At 42.0% G+C, this 18,093-nt stretch overlaps 1 protein-coding gene across 1 annotated transcript in view; it reads left to right on the top strand.

Moving 5' to 3' along the window:
* LOC310853693 (plexin-B2-like) overlaps positions 1 to 14,423 on the top strand; it is a 280,087-nt gene extending 265,664 nt beyond the window's left edge. The window contains 7 exon segments of the mRNA XM_083758088.1: positions 645 to 796; positions 1,740 to 1,900; positions 4,213 to 4,360; positions 10,314 to 10,378; positions 12,308 to 12,383; positions 13,351 to 13,425; positions 14,293 to 14,423. Coding sequence (XP_083614214.1) covers positions 645 to 796; positions 1,740 to 1,900; positions 4,213 to 4,360; positions 10,314 to 10,378; positions 12,308 to 12,383; positions 13,351 to 13,425; positions 14,293 to 14,397 — 782 coding nt within the window. The 3' untranslated portion in view covers positions 14,398 to 14,423.
* Positions 14,424 to 18,093: the final 3,670 nt, after the last annotated feature.

Raw genomic sequence — 18,093 nt, 5'->3', positions numbered from 1 at the left:
CTCCAATCTAACTTGTTGAACAAACTACAGTAATAAACTCACCAATAGTAAAAGTATTTACACACTGTAGTTGTCCCCATTGAGCGTATGAGCCTATGAGGCATATCACAAAAACTGTCTTGAATGCTGCTAGTGCCACCGCCAGTCCGCCGTGAGGGTGACCCACGTACAGTAGGCTTACAGTAGGCTTGTATATGATATGAAAACAATCAGCCAGGAATGGATTAGTACATGCAGCTCACAGCTGCATGCCTGCATGTCTGCTGTAGGAAAAAAAAGGAAAAAAATCATAATCATAAATAATATTTAAAAAAATATTAGCGAATAATCGGATGTCAATTAACAGTGTCGACTAGTGTTTTGCTAGTCGACTAGTCGACTATTCGATTATTATGTTAATGCCCTAACACACACACACACACACACACACACACACACACGCGTTTGCCAAGTCTAACCACATATTTTGCAAATCAATATGGTTCAGAAATCAATCTTCAAATGTAAAAGTCACTTCTCTCACTCTCTCACTCAATCACTCTGTCTCTGTCTCTGTCTCTGTCTCTGTCTCTCTCTCTCTCTCTCTCTCTCTCTCTCTCTCTCTCTCTCTCTCTCTCTCTCTATCTCTCTCTCTCTCTCTGTAGAGAACGCCCTATTGGAGGATGACCACACGTTCCACTTGGTACGACCGGCGGATGAGATGGATGAAGGGAAGTCTAAGCGAGGCAGTATGAAGGACAAGGCCATGACCAAAGCTATCACAGAGATCTACCTGACCAGACTGCTGTCTGTCAAGGTAAGATCATCACATCAGCAACGCCATCAACTGAACTCTATAGAATTACCACTTAAACCTATGAACTAACATATAAGCCAACCTACAATCTCACCTCACAATGCATCACGTTGCGACATGTGGTGAGCTTGTACATCTGCTATTTGCGCAGAATGTGTCTATTATCACGGGGCCAGAAAGAAAAACCGACTCCGTCTGTCGCCACAATTTACGGATTCCGTAATTGTTGTTCCGTTTGCGGCAGCACTAAGTATGGGGATTGTTAATTTGTATTGATTTTGATTCCCTTATCCGATTAACGATAAGCAGCTATGATTTCCGCAATCTAAGGTGAGGGCATGTTGGCTTCAACTGATTCTACATTGAAGCAACAACATGTGCATGCAAGCCATCTTCTACAGAAGTCACAAGCTTCGTTAGAACGCCGTCATGTTTGTGCCATTGAGTTGATTTCAATGACACAAACTCTCCTCGAGACATGACGTCACGTCAGGTCCCGTTAGAATAATAATAATAATAATAATCGATAACCTCGATAAGTAAAATGTAAAGCCCAAAACGTTATTGATTTACGATTCTCAATAATGTTGGCAATTGAACGAATCGATTCACGATCACCATCTCTAACCCATTCTGACCGGGCACCCATTTTGGTGTTGGCATCATGTTATGCTTTAGCTATTGAAAAATAGCAGATCTACAAGCTCATATTGCGCCACCGAGTGGCGCGATACGAGCTTGTAGGTCTGCTATTTTTTGAAAAATCGAAGAACGACTGACATTTTTTAGAATCTGATCTCAGGTCAGAATGGGTTCATCAGACCAGTGTGTGTCCGGCGGAAACCTCTTATGAATCTGATCTCAGGTCAGAATGGGCTAATCGATACAATACAATACTGAGACTGTGTGTGTGTGTGTGTGTGTGTGTGTGTGTGTGTTACAGGGCACTCTGCAGCAGTTCGTGGACGATTTCTTCCGCAGCGTGCTGTGCTCCAGCACCGGCGTCCCGCCCGCCGTCAAGTACTTCTTTGACTTCCTGGACGAGCAGGCGCTCAGACACGACAACGTGGAGGAGGAGACCATACACATCTGGAAGACCAACAGGTACGCGCACGCGCTCACACACACCTGGAGACCATACACATCTGGAAGACCAACAGGTACACGCTCACACACACACCTGGAGACCAACAGGTACACGCACACGCTCACACACACACCTGGAGACCAACAGGTACACGCACACGCTCACACACACCTGGAGACCATACACATCTGGAAGACCAACAGGTACGCGCACGCGCTCACACACACCTGGAGACCAACAGGTACGCGCACGCGCTCACACACACCTGGAGACCAACAGGTACACGCACGCGCTCACACACACCTGGAGACCATACACATCTGGAAGACCAACAGGTACGCGCACGCGCTCACACACACCTGGAGACCAACAGGTACACGCACGCGCTCACACACACACCTGGAGACCATACACATCTGGAAGACCAACAGGTACACACACACGCTCACACACACCTGGAGACCAACAGGTACACGCACGCGCTCACACACACACCTGGAGACCAACAGGTACACGCACACGCTCACACACACCTGGAGACCAACAGGTACACGCACACGCTCACACACACACCTGATATCCTGTGCGTAAAGTTACCCCATTTTGGAACGGGAACCCCTTTTGGTGTTCAGCATCATGTCATGCTTTAGCTATTGAAAAATAAACTTTTTTTTCAGAAAACTGTCAGAATGGGTTAAATGAAACCACGGGTCTGTAATTAGGTTCTTGTTTTTTTTTGTTATCAAATGTTTTTTATTTAAGACAAAAAAAATCACAATAAAACATGTTTAACATCATGAATGAAATAAAGAAAACAAAACACATAAAAAACATAACAGCAAAAGAAAGGGACACAAAAACAAACAATCCCACCCACCCCTCCCCCCCCCGGGACCAAAGATGCCACAAATTGTCAGGACTCCAATCACTGTGCAATGGGGGAAAATAAATAATGACCAAATCATGTCCTTAACCAAATCTGCAATACCAGACCAAATATCAATGTTTTCTTCTTTCGCTCGGCGTGCAATCTTGCTGTTGACAATGTCTTGTTGTAGTATAGATATAGCCTGCAGGCAGATAGAGGCTTCATTTAACTGTCAGGCTGTTATGACACAAGGAGAGGATGGTTTTGTACATTCTAAAGTACTGTACACTTTTGAGGATTTTTTTGCTGGATTATTTCCAGTTTTCACTATTTTTACTTCTACTAGTTACATTCAAGATTTTGATTATTATTACAAAACATGCATTAACCACTTATTAACCAGCCCTATAAACCTTTTGGCCATTTGAAAATAGCCGATCAGCGAGTTCACAAAATGTGTTGCGATGCAACACAGCTTGTAGATCTGTAGAGCAACACAGCTTGTAGATCTGTAGATCAACACAGCTTGTAGATCTGTAGATCAACACAGCTTGTAGATCTGTAGAGCAACACAGCTTGTAGATCTGTAGATCAACACAGCTTGTAGATCTGTAGAGCAACACAGCTTGTAGATCTGCTATTTTCAAAAGTATTTTTTTGACATTTGAAAACGTGTGAAACAGGACATTCTGCATAATGAGTGCTTTAAGTTGATTTACGATACTGATACTTTTGTACTTTTGCTCAAGTCATTTTTTTTATTCCAGACTTTTCAGACTTTTACTTGTAACAAAGTATTGCTACATTGCAGTTGCAGTATTGATACTTTTACTTAAGTAAAACAGTTTGAGTATTTTTCCACCACTGGTGAATGGGGCTGGGTTATGACGAAGAAGAGACAAACAAGAAGACAATTAGTCGGAACAGAAGAAACCTCTCTCTATCCTCAGCGCGGTTTCACCAAAATGGCCTCGAGTAACTGCTGTCAATCGATACACAGAGTTGCTCAAATATTCATCTCGTCTGTGAGTTATTGACCGAGGCCCGGCCCGAGGCCCGGCCAGCCTGAGGTTGATGTCTCTGAAGGAACCGCTGGGAGTGAATCATAGATAACGTCCGAACTCCAAAAGAAATTCTACAGGTTCTGAACAAAAGATATGTACAATGAAAAAGGAAGGCAGTCCGCACACTGTTCTTGAGCTCCCAGGATACTTTAGTAAGAGAAAAACAACGTTTTGACCCTTGCGGGTCTTCGTCTCTCGGCTGTGAGAAAGAAATGACTTCCAAAAGACTTCCAAAAGAGAGAGAGAGAGAGAGAGAGAGAGAGTGTGTCATCATCGACATCGATGGACTGCCATAAGCATGTGTGTGTGTGTGTGTGTTCTGTGTGCTCTGCTCCCTGCCTGTCGATCTGTCTGACCTCCTGTCTCACCTCTCTCTCCCTTCCCCTCCCCTCCCCAGCTTGCCCCTGCGGTTCTGGGTGAACATCCTGAGAAACCCCCACTTCATCTTTGACGTGCACGTGACGGAGACGGTGGACGCGTCGCTGCACGTCATCTCCCAGACCTTCATGGACGCCTGCACCAAGACGGAGCACAAGCTGAGCCGGGTAACGCTAAGAACGCCACGCTGGCTTTGTCGCTGGTACATTGAAAATAGCTGATCTCTCTGGGGCACGGTGGCACAGTTGGTAGTGCTGTCGCCTCACAGCTAGAAGGTCCTGGGTTCGATTCCCGCTCGGGGCGCTGTGGGTGCTGGCGGCGTGTTTCCTCCTCCGCGTCATCAGTGCCCATACCCGAAGGCGGGGTTGGCGATAGGGCCTTTCTGTGTGGAGTTTGCATGTTCTCCCCGTGTCCCCTAGGGTAGGTACTAGGTACCCTCACATGTTCTCCCCGTGTCCCCTAGGGTAGGTACCCTCACAAAAACATGCAGTAATCCTGGTCTCTAAACTGCCTCCCCCTGGCCAGCCGGGACGCCTGATGGAGGGGAAAGGAACTGGTTGGAATAACGTGTTCCTTCCACGCGCTACGTCCAACCAGGGAAACTCCCCCCTGTCAGGTGTAAAGGAGCAACTTGGACACTCATGCATGAAGGAAGCATGAGTTATGTCCGTTGCTCTCCCTAGGTTGGTGGAGGGTGTGTAGAGCCCAGGATCACATCACAGGATGATTGACACAGGGGTGAAAAATGGGTTACAAAATCGTGGGACAAAAACAAAAAAAAATAGCTGATCTACATGCTAGCCTTTTCACAGACCTCTGTAAGGCAGGACCAGTCACAACGCGCGTTTGTTTCATGCACAGAGAATGTGTCATTTAGATGGCATGTTGTGGATGCCAGGACATTATTATTGATCTGGCATGCTATAGTGTTTATAGTTTCAACGTACAGATATTTTCCTGTTAGACGGATGATAGGTTCTTAGTTTACTTATGATCATAGATGACTCTACTGATTCTAAGCATTCGTGTTGTTTTTGCTTATTGTAAGTCATTAAGAGCATCTGCTAAATGCTGAAATTGTAACATAACGGGATGTGTAAAGACTCTACGTATCTTCCTTACTTCTGCCAAATGCTTGCGCTTAGACACTCAACGGGTTGGGTCTGTTAACCCATTCTGACCGAATTTTGGTGTTGGCATCATGTTATGCTTCAGCTATTGAAAAATAGCAGATCTACAAGCTCATATCGCGCCACCGAGTGGCGCGATACGAGCTTGTAGGTCTGCTATTTTTGAAAAATCGAAGAGCGACTGACATTTTTAGAATCTGATCTCAGGTCAGAATGGGTTCATCAGACCAGTGTGTGTCCAGTGGAAAACCTCGTATGAATCTGATCTCAGGTCAGAATGGGTTAAGTGGTCAGATATGGGTGGGCCGTGGACGCTTTTGAGATGTTTGAGTGGGCCCTCATCCATAAGAGGTTGAGAACCACTGCAGGTAATTGTTTTAGCTGCTGGCCGCTGTTTGTAGAAACCGTGTTTAGTAAAATAGTGTTACAATAGCCTACATCCAGACTTTATTAAGACACCAGATTATACGATACTAACGTTCGTCTGGGTGACGTAACTCAGCAGTTTGTTAGGCATTTTAACCCTCTAACACCCACATTAATTTCTACTTGCAAAAAATAGATTTCAACCTTACTACTACTTTGTACTACTAGGACTAAGACTAAAAAATATGTTAAAAAAAATAAAGTTTGATGAAAAGTTTATAATAATTATATAATAATATAATAAATTAATAATTTACATTTGGGGGATATCTTTGACAATAATGAATAAAACATGTTCTAGACATTCTAATGATCACAAAAAAACATATATTACAATTATTTTACCTACTTTTATTAGGGTAAAGGTCAAAAGTCTTAGGTTAAAAAATGTTCAAAATTGCACAGAGTCCAGACATTTTTTATTTGTGTGAATTTCAGCCTCTGTGGGGGGGTATTTATATGCAACTATCATGACCAATGGCATTGAAATGGCATTGCAATGAACATCACTGATGACGTTTAGGTGAAAAAAGAACAGAAAAAAATTATAATAATTTAGTAATTAAATTAAATTAAATTGTTGCTAAAAAGCAACGCTGGGTCTTAGAGGGTTAAAGATGGAGTGCCGTGATCTTTTGTTTTGTACTGTATGTGTCTATGGAGTTAACGTTACTGTACCAGCTGTGGTTAGAATATTCAAACAAATATGTCTGTCTTGTGTATTTTTGGTTTCTTCCTGAAAGGCCCAATCGAAAATACACAATGTTTGTGACATCATAACCCTAATCCCTCCCCTAACTCCTCCCTCATTATCGTACATTATCGTATACTTCCTCCTATATCTTAGTGCTTGATTTTTTATTAATTTTTTATTTACATCTTTAAATTTAAAATTGCTGGGGTTAGTATTGCGGTAATAATAAGCTGATTCGTTATAGCTAACGAGCACCACAGCTCAACCAGTGTTGACCTTTTGAAGACGTTAACAGCGTAAAAAACGTTTACACCAGCTGTTGATAATGACTTTTCATGCCGTGTGAAACATTAATACAGGCTGTTAATTAACCCATTCTGACCGGGCACCCATTTTGGTGTCGGCATCATGTTATGCTTTAGCTATTGAAAAATAGCAGATCTACAAGCTCATATCGCGCCACCGAGTGGCGCGATACGAGCTTGTAGGTCTGCTATTTTTTGAAAAATCGAAGAACGACTGACATTTTTAGAATCTGATCTCAGGTCAGAATGTGGTTAATCAGACCAGTGTGTGTCCAGTGGAAACCTCGTTATGAATCTGATCTCGGGTCAGAATGGGTTAATAATGACTACTGCTACACGGCTCTGAGCACTGAGGCACGTCCACCTATTAGCAGAGGAGAACGTTGTGCTTAAGGACCTTCTGGTCTTAATGTTTAATGTGAGCCACAAGGTCCTCGGCGTAGTCGAGGTTAACTGACACTCTGAATACTAATGTTCTCATGTAACTGCAATAGGGACTGTCAAGAACATACACTAATGCCCACCACTGTGGAGATTATCATGTGGCGTGCACAGACATTTAGAGGGGCAGGTGCTCAAGTGAAAAAAAAAAGGGCACCTTGTGCAGCGCATTTTGGTGCTTAAGCTATTGAAAAATAGCAGATCTACAAGCTCGTAGCGCGCCACCGAGTGGCGCGATACGAGCTTGTAGGTCTGCTATTTTATTTATTTATCGAAGAACCACAAACATATAGCTTTAGATTGTGGGGGCCTAAATAATATAGTAGATGCGTTTTTTATCAAGATTTGACCACCGCATGGTCCACAGTACACTACAAATTAAGAAAGAAAATAACCTTTTTTTTTTTTCTTTTTCTTTTTTTTTAAGAGCACATTGCCAAAAAGGGCAGGGGGTGCTCTAGCACCCCCTAGTGTCTATCTGTGCACGCCACTGTGGAGATTATCATGTGCAGTGGTTCCATTTGTACACTCTAAAATGGCCCAAACCTCACCAAAGGGTCGAAACGGTTTTAGCGATAACTCCTTGCAACCGTTTGGGACCCAAGGCGTTGCATGGTGACCCTTTGGCGTGGTTAGGGCTTAAGATTTACAGACCTGTCATGTTCCATTTGGTTTCATATTTACACTCTCAGAGTTACAGAGCAGTATAGGTCCATTTGGTTACTATCAGTAATTTATCTGGGGACCCTGAAGGATCCACTGGGGGTCCCAAAACCCAGTGGACTATAGGGTTCAAATCTTCCATGGTAGTTTTCCAGATCATTCAAATGAACATAATTGGAGGGAAGCTGGACAGGGACGGTGTAATTATATGACGCTGCATTAGCGACACCTACAGGTTGCTCAGCCAGAGGTGTGAAGAGGAAATAGGAAAATGAACAGAAAACCTTCTGGGACTACAGTTATTAACCCATTCTGACCTGAGATCAGATTCATACGAGGTTTCCGCCGGACACACACTGGTCTGATGAACCCATTCTGACCTGAGATCAGATTCTAAAAAATGTCAGTCGTTCTTCGATTTAAAAAAAAATAGCAGACCTACAAGCTCGTATCGCGCCACTCGGTGGCGCGATATGAGCTTGTAGATCTGCTATTTTTAAATAGCTAAAGCATAACATGATGCTGACACCAAAATGGGTGCCCGTTCAGAATGGATTAAGGATCCCAGGTTTGACCTGAATTAGACTACGGAGGCCCCATTTAATGGCATTTTGCATATTGTAAAATCAATGTTCATTTAACTCTGAGAGTGTACTAATTTGAACACTCTCTGAGTTACAGACCCATAAGGGTCCATTTGGTTCCTAATTAACAGCTGAGGACCCCCTGGAACTCTCTCAAGGACCCCTAGGGGTCCCTGGACCCCACTTTGGGAACCACTGCCCTATAGGAACAACCAGTTCCAAAACCAACCAGTAGGGGTCAGCAGTGACAAGCGTACCAGACGTGTGTGTGCAGTGCATGGGGAAATCAGGGAATTTGGTATAATCACTAAAATAGAGAGAAAATGAGATACAAATGTCATGTAACAATTTAGGTCTGTGTTCCCCTCCATCATCTACGTCACAATATTGTCAAACACGACTGTACTGTAGTTATAAATTATTATAATTCAGTCCGAGAATGAAAAAAAAAGAAACATGTTTACAGTGGCGTGCACAGACATTTAGAGGGGCAGGTGCTCAAGTGAAAAAAAAGGGCACCTTGTGCAGCGCATTTTGGGGTGGGAACCCATTTTGGTGCTTTATAGCTATTGAAAAATAGCAGATCTACAAGCTCATAGCGCGCCACCAAGTGGCGCGCTACGAGCTTGTAGGTCTGCTATTTTTCTTTCATCGAAGAACCACTGACATAGAAACACATAGCTTTAGATTGTAGTGGGACCTAAATAATATAGTAGAAGCGTTTTTTTATCAAGATTTGATCAATGTCACCGCATGGTCCACACACTACAAATTAAGAAAAAGAAAACAAACTTTTTTTTCTTTTTGTTTTAAGAGCAAAATTGCCAAAAGGGCAGGGGGTGCTCTAGCACCCCCTAGTGTCTATCTGTGCACGCCACTGCATGTTTATCTCTACTGGGTGCATACATACTAGTCATCAGCATGCATCGCTGAACGGTCTATTCATGTTGACCGTGAAAACAAGTCGGTGTGTTTGTGACAAACGGCTTCTAATGTCGCTGCTGTGTATCAGTTGTGGAAAGAAACTAAGTGCATTTACTTACGTAGGCCTACTGTACTTAAGTATATTTTGAGATATTTGTATTTAATTGAGCATTTTCTATTTCCAATACTTTTAATACTTATACTCCACTACACCTCAGAGGCAAATATTGTTTCAGCCCCATACTGTACATTTCGGCCATTTGAAAATAGCCGATCTACAAGCTCACAATGCGTCGGGATGTGACTCATTGTGAGCTTGTAGATCGACTATTTTCGACTAACGATTTTTTTTTTAACATTTGAAAACTTGAAATGGGACATTCTGGCCAATACGTGCTTTCTACTTGTGATACTTTAAGTAAATTTGGATGCCAATACTTTTGTACTTTTACTCAGGTACATTTTTAATTCCTGACTTTTACTTGTAACAAAGTAGTCCTACGCTGCAGTATTAATCCATTCTGGACGGGAACCCCTTTTGGTGTTTTAAACATTATGTTATACTTTAGCTGTTGAAAAATAGCAGATCTACAAGCTCATAGCACTCTGCTATATTTGAAATATCTTTCAGAGTGAACGTTTTGAACTCAAATCTTTGCTTCTGGGGGGGGGGGGGGGGGGGGTCCCTGGAACAACATATTTTCAGATGGGGGTCCACAGCCAAATACAGATAATTATGGGGGTCCTTGACATGAAAATGGTTGAGCACAACTGACAAAGAGGTTTTTCAGAAAACTGTTAGGATTCAGAAGCCTTTTTTATTTTTATTCGTCCACAGGCCTAAATGGGTTAATAATACTTTTACTTAAGTGTAAAATGTGAGTAGTTTTTCCACCACTGCTGTATGTAATAGTACAATAATAATAAGTATTACCATCATGCCTCCACTCCAGGAGTCTCCCAGCAACAAGCTGCTCTACGCAAAGGAGATCTCCACGTACAAGAAGATGGTGGACGAGTGAGTACTTCTTCATTTTAACATTTTCGTCCACTACCATTTTAAATAAAAACTAAGCTATGGTGACTAAAACTAAAGACTATATACTGACAATTTACAAGGTTGTAGTTGTAGGACTAAATGACTGGTCTAACCAATGACTAGTCTAAAGCAAGTACTGTCTAACCCATTCTGACCGGGCACCCATTTTGGTGTCAGCATCATGTTATGCTTTAGCTATTTAAAAATAGCAGATCTACAAGCTCATATCGCGCCACCGAGTGGCGCGATACGAGCTTGTAGGTCTGCTATTTTTTGAAAAATCGAAGAGCGACTGACATTTTTAGAATCTGATCTCAGGTCAGAATGGGTTCATCAGACCAGTGTGTGTCCGGCGGAAACCTCGTATGAATCTGATCTCAGGTCAGAATGGGCTAAACTAAGTACTGCACCCCCTGGAACTCTCTCAAGGACCCCTATGGGTCCCTGGACCCAACTTTGAGCCTATAGGATCAACCAGTTCCAAAACCAACCAGTAGGGGTCAGCAGTAACAAGCTTACCACACGTGTGTGTGCATGGGGAAATCAGGGAATTGGTATAATCACTATAATCACAGCCAGCTAATTAATTACCCAACCCACTGACTAGAGAGTGTGTTTCTACTCAAACTGTCATTGATGATTGATCTCATTCTGACCTCGGGAGAAATCCAGAAATCTCCATGAAAAGTGTTATTGTATGTGGGCTTAGCGATCATTTTATGATAATTTATGTACCCGCAAAAAACTAAAACTTAAGACCGGCTGCCACAAAACAGTCATATCAAGGGACCTCAAAACCTACTCTAGTGAGGTGTATATATATAGCATTAATATATATATATATATAATATCAGACAATATCAGTCTTATTACCAATATCACCGGTGTTTTCGAGTTTGAAGTTACAATGGGTTTGTATAGCTAAAATGAATATCAAATATCTAAATACTAGAGCTGGGACTCGAATGAATCTAATTAATCAGAGGCTTTGCGATTAATTAATCTAGATTAATCACATTTTAATCGCATATCAATATTCAACCCGAGAACAGCGAGAAACCTTTTTTTTTTAATGTGTTTTGGTATCCCAGTGAATCAACGAATAGTGACTACAGGATACCACTCATTTTCAACATTTTACTGTCATTAATATACCTGTTGTGGAAATAATAATAAAAAGTCACCCCATTCTGTGTTGCCTAGAACTGGAGGTCTGAAAAAAAAAATAGTAACAGTAACAAGTACATCTCAGTGACATCACAAAGCTGTACTTACTTCATATTGTTACTGTTTTTTGTCAGACCTCCAGTTCTAGGCAACACAAAATGGGGTGACTTTTTATTATTTCCAGTTTTCAGTACTATAGAAAAGCGCCCAGTGAGAAACGTTCCGCGGTGAAAAAAAAGGTGCGATTAATTTATCTGTAGTTAATCGCGATACATTTTTCTGTAGTTAATTAATCTAAATTAATCGCAATTAGTCCCGGCCCTACTAAATACTGAATCAAACAACTTAAAAACTGATTTTAAATATCTCTTTAACATCTCTTTATTCTCATTATGACACCTGGTTGATAGACGCTGCTCTAGTCTGGGTGCAGTCATGTAATGTCATCGCGTAGCAGCATTTTAACCCAAGGGGAGATTCTCGTCTGATCCCAGTCAGGTTTTCTCCCCTCGTTAGGCTTGTTAAATGCACCGCAATCTGTTTTAACATAATCAAATGGTGTGTGTGTGTGTGTGTGTGTGTGTGTGTGTGTGTGTGTGTGTGTGTGTGTGTGTGTGTGTGTGTGTGTGTGTGTGTGTGTGTGTGTGTGTGTGTGTGTGTGTGTGTGTGTGTGTGTGTGTGTGTGTGTGTGTGTGTGTGTGTGTGTGTGTCTGTGTCTGTGTCTGTGTGTGTGTGTGTCAGTTACTACAAAGGCATCAGGCAGATGGTTTCAGTCAGTGATCAGGACATGAACACACACCTGGCTGAGGTGTCCAGGGTAGGTTGTTCATCCTCTCTTCTTATGTTCTCTGTCAGTCTCTGTTTCACTCGTTTTGTCTCTTACTGTATGTTGTCTGTCTGTCTGTCTGTCTGTCTGTGCTGCACTCGTTTTGTCTCTTACTGTCTGTCTGTCTGTCTGTCTGTCTGTCTGTCTGTCTGTCTGTCTGTCTGTGCTGCACTCGTTTTGTCTCTTACTGTCTGTCTGTCTGTCTGTCTGTCTGTCTGTCTGTCCGTCTCTGTTGCACTCGTTTTGTCTCTTATACTGTCTGTCTGTCTGTCTGTCTGTCTGTGCTGCACTCGTTTTGTCGAAATATAAACGTTTCTCGAGAAAGATAGCTATCGTGAGTGACGGTAACATAAGCCTTTTCTACAATCAATATTAAAAAATCGAATCAAATTAAATTAAAGCAGTCAGTGTTAAAATTATGTGGTTTGATATACGATGTGATTTGTATGTCCGAAATAAAAGATACTGTTGTGTATGCACTTAAAAGAATGTTGAAAAATACAGTAGTCAATAGTGATTTCGTATGTGATTTTCGGACCCAGTCCTGGTGATTAAACATTTACAGTTCATTACTGCTTATTATCAGCTATAATAAGCATTATTCAGCTGTATTATTATATCATATTGAATAAAGAAATTCAATGAATAAATGGACTCTGTTAATGTCCAAGAAACTATTAACCCATTCTGACCAGGCACCCATTTTGGTGTCAGCATCATGTTATGCTTTAGCTATTTAAAAATAGCAGATCTACAAGCTCATATCACGCCACCGAGTGGCGCGATATGAGCTTGTAGGTCTGCTATTTTTTTGAAAAATCGAAGAACGACTGACATTTTTAGAATCTGATCTCAGGTCAGAATGGGTTAATCAGACCAGTGTGTGTCCGGCGGAAACCTCGTATGAATCTGATCTCAGGTCAGTATGGGTTAATGTCTCTTTGCCTCTTTCCCTCAGCAACACACAGACAAGCTGAACACGCAGGTGGCCTTACATCAACTGTACCAATACGCCAGCAAATACTACGATGGGGTATGTACTGTACTGTAAAACTCATGACATAATGTGGAGGCCTGTCAGAGAGAGGAGGGGGGGGGGGGTGTGTTTGTACTTTGTAGACACACAGACTCGCCTAGTATCCCTTAAAGGGACACTTCACCCTTTTTGCAAAAGAATATATGTTAATGACGTTTAGAAGCTTTAGATCACTTTCCTGGGGGTATTTATGTGTGTAATATGTGGTTTTAGATATTTTAGATTGTAGCAGTGAGCACAGTGTCTCTGATGTCATGGACACTGGTCTCACTACCTTCCTGGACTACAATTCCCATAATACTTTGGTGCACTGCTCCTCCTTGTGGATAGGGGGAGAGCTGTCTTACTGAGACAACATGTAGGAAGGAAGTGAGCCCAGTGTCCATGACATCAGAGACAACAGGCTCACTGCTACAATCTAAAATATCTAAAACCACATATTACACACATAAAGACCCCCAGGAAAGTGTTCTAAAGCTTCTAAACGTCATTAACATATATTCTTTTGCAAAAAGGGTGAAGTGTCCCTTTAAACAAATTATACCGGTGTCTAAGATGTTGAATGATGCTCTGAAACAGCGTCAGATTAGCCATACTATTTGTGCACTTGATGTTGTGTGTGTCCCCTCTGTACTGTATGTACAGTATGTTCTATTATGTTGTTGTCACTGATGTTTTTGTGAGGCTGCGGCAGGGGTGAAAGCCCAAGGGGTGAAAGCCCAAGGGGTGAAAGCCCAAGGGGTGAAAGCCCAAGGGGTGAAAGCCCAAGCCAAAATTCCCCCTGTGGACAATAAAGTTGACCTTGACCTTGAGCGTGTGTGTGTGTGCGTGTGTGTGTGTGTGTGTGCGTGTGTGTGTGTTCAGATCATTCAGTCCCTGGAAGATGACCCGGCCGCCCAGAGCAAACAGCTGACCCTGCGGCTCCAGCAGATCGCCGCCGCCTTGGAGAACAAGGTCACCGACCTTTAACCCCTCGCCAACGAGACAGCCGGGAGGGGAGGGGGGAGGGGAGGGGCGGTGGGGGGTAGGGAGAAGACACGTGAGAAGACACGTTTTGACCACGGAATGACCGAAGGGACGGGAAGACGCCGGAGCGTCGGAGTTTGAAGTTACTCAAGTTTGAAGTTTCCAAAAGTTTCTTCCAGAAATGTACCCTTTCAAATCTGTATAACTCTTGAGTGTGCGCAAACTGGAACCTTTTGGTTTCCGTTTGCACGTGTCAGAATGTGGACATTTCGGGCCTGGCAGACTGGGTGCAGGAATGCTGGGAAAATAACACAAAAAATATATATATATATTATCTGGGAGCTGTGAAATCAAAGCGATTATCAATAGTAGCCGACTATAAGATCGACACGGGTGTAAAATGGGGTTGGACTCTAATAACGTTTTGGTCCAAGTGAGGACAGGATGTGACACGCCTTGTAAGAACTCCACAGGACGTTCGTCTGCGCAACAGACAGAGAAATAAGGAAGAAAGTCGTCGGACATGTTGAAGTCCCAATTCAGACGTCTACGACATCTTAACTTTTTACAGCTCCTTGCTATTCCTAGACCTGATGGACGTTTGGATGTAAAAGACTCGAGGTGTCTTTAACGTAAAGACTCGAGGTGTCTTTGGACCACGTAAAGATTCCAGGCTAACCACTTTTTTTCCCCTCCTTTCCTACGACGACTAAACAAAGTCCACCTTAAGGCGAGGACTGACTTTGGCCCTTAATTGCTGATTGGAGGTCAGTGCTGCAGCTTCTATATGTCTATGGACAAGGTTAGGAGAGAGGCCAGGAAGGCTGACCTCAAGTCAGCACTCAAAAAGGCCAGTGGTTCTCAAAGCGTTATGGGGAGACTTAAAATGATAAAAGTTGCTCAAGGGCATAATCTTTCCAAAGCCCTCCAAAGTGCTAGGAGTTAAGTTTTTCCTAAAGAAAAAGTGATCTGGCTGTGTCAGCCAATCGAATCCCACTACGGTACACACCACTGACCAATCAGAGGTTACGGTTCCGATAAGGACAGTGGAACTGGGGTACGAGGAGGATCCTATGTTTGACCACAAACAGCAAAATGGTGGATTTTTCCACTTTTCCTTTTTTTTTTCTCCTTCTGTCTGAACACGCAGTAATTGTATCTTTATAATATGCTTCTGGCATTGTGCTTTTATTTTGAAATCACAGAGTAATAATGTGCTGGATCGTTTTTATTTTCCTGTGTAGTCTCTGACGTAAGATTTTAGCGTCATCGTCGGTAAGCACTATGCAGGCTTTAAGCAATAGGCTTCACACACACTTTATTACAAGATGAAATCATCTTTTTAATGGGCTGAAGGATAATTGCTCCTAAGTTACCTGTGTTTGTGATTTTTATTTTTTAAGTGTTCTAAGGTTGGTTCTAAGCAGGGTGGTGAGTGTCGTCACATTGTTTATTTTTATTTTTATTTTTTTAAGCGGCTGCTTCCTGTATTAATCTTGACGCATTGCCATTGGACAGTTGTTCAACTCCCCCATTGCCACGTGGTCGGGGACCAATTGTGATTGGTTGTTTTTACTTTCTGTGTAAAATCTCCTTAATCATGATGTCAAAATAGCCAAACATTTTAATGTTTAGTTTGTGATTGTTTTGTTATTTTTTTCTTCTTTAAAAAAAAAAAAAAGTTATTGATTCCTTTTGGCAACATTCAGTTCCCTTAAATGCAGACATGCAGTGTACAAGCTGAGAGACATTTGTTTCACTTTTTAACTTTAAGCTTTTTTCTTTATGTTTTTAGTACAAACACACCTTGAGTCAAAAGCAAGTTTCTTGAGGTTATTGTTGCTCTTAAGACATAAATACCAGCTAACAGCTAACTCATGTCGGAACATTAATTTTTAAAGAAAACACCTTCCACAAATCCAATTTGTTATGTACAATTTTGAGGGAAAAGTGCATAAGTCATACGTAATTTTGAACATGAAATGACCCCCGTGACCGTCACATGATTGACCTAGTATCATAGTATGTCACAAATAAATCAACTATTCAGTTCACAAGTCCGTCACTGCAAAGAAGTGTCTTTTACGTGTAAGGTCCATGCTTTCATTTCAACCCACCCAACTCAAGGTGAAGTCACCACATCACCTGATTCACTGTTGGAATGAATTGATTAATGTGCTTGGTATTATTTGATCATGTCACCTTGAAATGTTAGATGTCAAACTCCCAGATCTAACACATTGCCCCCCCCCCCCCCATCTCTCTCTCTCTCTCTCTCTCTCTCTCTCTCTCTCTCTCTCTCTCTCTCTCTCTCTCTCTCTCTCTCTCTCTCTCTATCTCTCTCTCTCTCTCTGAGTAAGCCTAAATTTATACTCTATATCACATGATGGTGTCAATCGCTGAAAATAACAACAAAAAAGTCCACCCTTTTCAACAGACACACACACACACACACACACACACACACATGTATTTAACAATTCAGTGGTGCTTTTACAAAACTGGACAAATTATTTGTAATTATTAATTCGCTTTTTTGCTCCATGATCAAAGACACTGCTTCCAAATTTGTGTGCCAAATGGTGTGTATCTTTAATAGCACAATGCAATCATTATCTTTTGGGTCATTTCCGTGACATGCTTTGTGCTTTAAACAAAAAAAATCTGTTTAAAATGTTTAGTTTCATGACAGTTATTCATGCTAATGCAAAATTACAATTCTACAAATATAGTTTAATCTTTGTATATAAGAAAGTTTGACACATGCCTCAGATTGTAGATTATCTCACATTGATTCATCTCTCTCTCTCTCTCTCTCGCTCTCTCTCTGCCCCCTTTCCAGTGGCGTGCACAGACATTTAGAGGGGCAAGTGCTCAAGTAAAAAAAGGGCACCTTGTGCAGCGCATTTTGGTGCTTTAGCTATTGAAAAATAGCAGATCTACAAGCTCATAGCGCGCCACCGAGTGGCGCGCTACGAGCTTGTAGGTCTGCTATTTATTTTTTAATCGAAGAACCACTGACATAGAAACATAGCTTTAGATTGTGGTGGGGCCTAAATAATATAGTAGAAGCGTTTTTTATCAAGATTTGATCAATGTTTTTGAGCACATTGCCAAAAGGGCAGGGGGTGCTCTAGCACCCCCTAGTGTCTATCTGTGCACGCCACTGCCCCATTCTCTCTCTCTCTCTCTCTCTCTCTCTCTCTCTCTCTCACTTTCTCTCTCACACACATTTCTTTCTGCCTTCACCAGTGAGTGCCTTACAGACTGGATGTAGAGTGTAGAGTATATGCTGCCACATTACATGTACAGTATCATCAGTATGTCACCCGTTCTCAACCTTTTATCTCCATATTTAAACTTATTTTTAATCCTCGTAAATTAATGCCCTACACTTCGTCATACTTTAACCCATTCTGACCTGAGATCAGATTCATACGAGGTTTCCACTGGACACACGCTGGTCCGATGAACCCATTCTGACCTGAGATCAGATGAAAAAAAATTCAGTCGTTCTTTGATTTTTACAAAAATAGCAGACCTACAAGCTCGTATCGCGCCACTCGGTGGCGCGATATGAGCTTGTAGATCTGCTATTTTTCAATAGCTAAAGCATAACATGATGCTAATACCAAAATGGGTGCCCGTACAGAATGGGTTAAAGTTGTTAAATGTGTCTGGGTCTTATAAATATCTTAG

The sequence above is a fragment of the Protomyctophum parallelum genome, assembly GCF_964188405.1.
Source record: "Protomyctophum parallelum genome assembly, chromosome: 22".
In the NCBI taxonomy this organism is placed as follows: domain Eukaryota; kingdom Metazoa; phylum Chordata; class Actinopteri; order Myctophiformes; family Myctophidae; genus Protomyctophum; species Protomyctophum parallelum.
The sequence above is the reverse complement of the archived record's forward strand: the minus strand, read 5'-3'. Positions and strand labels throughout refer to the sequence as shown.